The 1,740-nt window shown below is 68.1% G+C and overlaps 1 protein-coding gene across 1 annotated transcript in view; it reads left to right on the top strand.

Moving 5' to 3' along the window:
* Positions 1–799, top strand: part of MICOS13 (mitochondrial contact site and cristae organizing system subunit 13) — a 2,334-nt gene extending 1,535 nt beyond the window's left edge. The window contains exons 3-4 of the mRNA XM_077752008.1: positions 151–202; positions 562–799. Coding sequence (XP_077608134.1) covers positions 151–202; positions 562–659 — 150 coding nt within the window. The 3' untranslated portion in view covers positions 660–799. The remainder of the gene's footprint in view (positions 1–150; positions 203–561) is intronic.
* Positions 800–1,740: the final 941 nt, after the last annotated feature.

The raw sequence follows: 1,740 nt of genomic DNA on the forward strand, positions 1-1,740 counted from the left end.
GGGGGGGGGGGGGGGGGGGGGGGGGGTGGTGTTTGTTCTGGGGTGGCTTTTGGTCCCTGGTCCCGCCAGCCCTGCTCGGTGTCGTCTGCAGTGGGCTGGGGCTCCTGGGCCCTTCCCTTTTCACCTGCCCCCTCCCCGCTCTCTTCCCAGCTCCCAGCCCCTCCAAAGTTTAACTTTCACGTCCGTGACTCCTGGAATTCAGGTAGGTCCCGGTGCCCGTGCTGGGGGGTGGCAGCCCCGGACACCCCACTCAGCACCCCCTACCCCTGTGTCCTGGCCATTCCTTTCCATCGTTCCCCTTCCTGCTCTGTGCACCACCCAGGGGTCTAAGAGGAAAAGGGGTGGAGATTTCAGGGAGGCGGGAGCAGGGTGGCGCCTCCGCGGAGAACGGATCAGACACCGCGCGGCCCTGCCCCATCTCTGCCTCGGTTTCCCTGAGTGGAGCTGACCAAGCTGGACCTGGAGCCTCTAAGAGCCTTGCGGAGCGGGGGTTGCCAGGGGAGCGGGGAAGGTGGGGGCTAAGCCCTGTGGCTGAAGGCGCCGGGCCCTCCCTCCCCACAGGCATCATTAAGGTGATGTCGGCTCTGTCGGCGGCCCCCTCCAAGGCCTGCGAGTACTCCAGGGAGGGCTGGAACTACCTGAAGGAGCGAATCAAGTAGCCCGTCAGAGGAGGCCACCTGCCCCAGCCAGGACCAGGGGCAGGGATGTCACAGACCCGGAGACTCCGGACTGGGGCCGAGACCCCACTCCAAGGGCGGCTCCCGGCCTTGCTGGCCCAATAAAGGACTTTGGAAGTGCTGCCGACCCGTGTGCTTGCCCTGCGGGCTTGGGGTGGCCCGGCTGCTGCCAGACGCCGGGACCTGGGCTGCTGGTGCCTCGCGGCTCGTCAGGGCTTAACCTTGACCATAGGCATCGGTTCACTCCTTTGCTGTCTGGGCCATGCCTGCGGAGTCCCCAACCTGACGCGGGGGTTGGGAGCACTTGGCCCCGGGTGCTCCGTAGACAGTGCTCAGGACCCAGGAATGGGTTGAGGAGGTGCCGATGGCCCGCTCAGGTTGGGGGTCTCAGTTCGCTGAGGGCTGAGCCCCTGGTGGGCAGCCTGGAGGTGGGGACTCGGCGGAGTGAGCAGAATTCACCTGCCTATGTGGTCACTCGCTGTCCGTCTGGCTCAGCTCACGGAGCACCCGTGTCTGGTCTGGGCTCGGCCCGGCCCTCCTTGCCCGCTCTCCGCCCGCGTTCCACCCTCTCCCCGCAGTCTGGGGATTCCTGGCGACCACAGGCTGCGCGGTTGTTGCTGTGGACGGGGGCTCCCCAGCCCTGCTCCGCCGGGAAGCTTCTGCCCCTCCCTGGGTCAGCTGCCCGGTGGCCTGAGTTCTTCCCCAGCGGACGGGGCCAGCCCCGAGGGCACCCCACCTTGCCCTGTGCCCCGGACAGACAACAGGAGGTGGGCTTGGGTGGGAGCCGGAGCCCGGCCCGGGCAGCTTGCCCCAGGAGCGGGGAGCGGGCCCGGGCAACGGCGCCCTGAGCTGGGATGGGACCCCCCCCCCAGCCCTGTTCCCGAGAGTTCTGTTGCTGGGTCCAGCGGTGAGCAAGGAGACGACAGCGGTTACACGTGAGCAAAGCAGAGACCGGAAGCCACGTTTTGCAGGCTCCGGGGAGGAGAAGCTGGCGTAGATTCCCGGGACCGGTGGGGACGGGGTGGTGGAGGGCGGGTGGCCTGGCCTGGCGCGATTTCGGCGG

This window comes from Crocuta crocuta, unplaced genomic scaffold (genome assembly GCF_008692635.1).
Source record: "Crocuta crocuta isolate KB4526 unplaced genomic scaffold, BGI_CrCroc_1.0 scaffold110, whole genome shotgun sequence".
Lineage (NCBI taxonomy): Eukaryota > Metazoa > Chordata > Mammalia > Carnivora > Hyaenidae > Crocuta > Crocuta crocuta.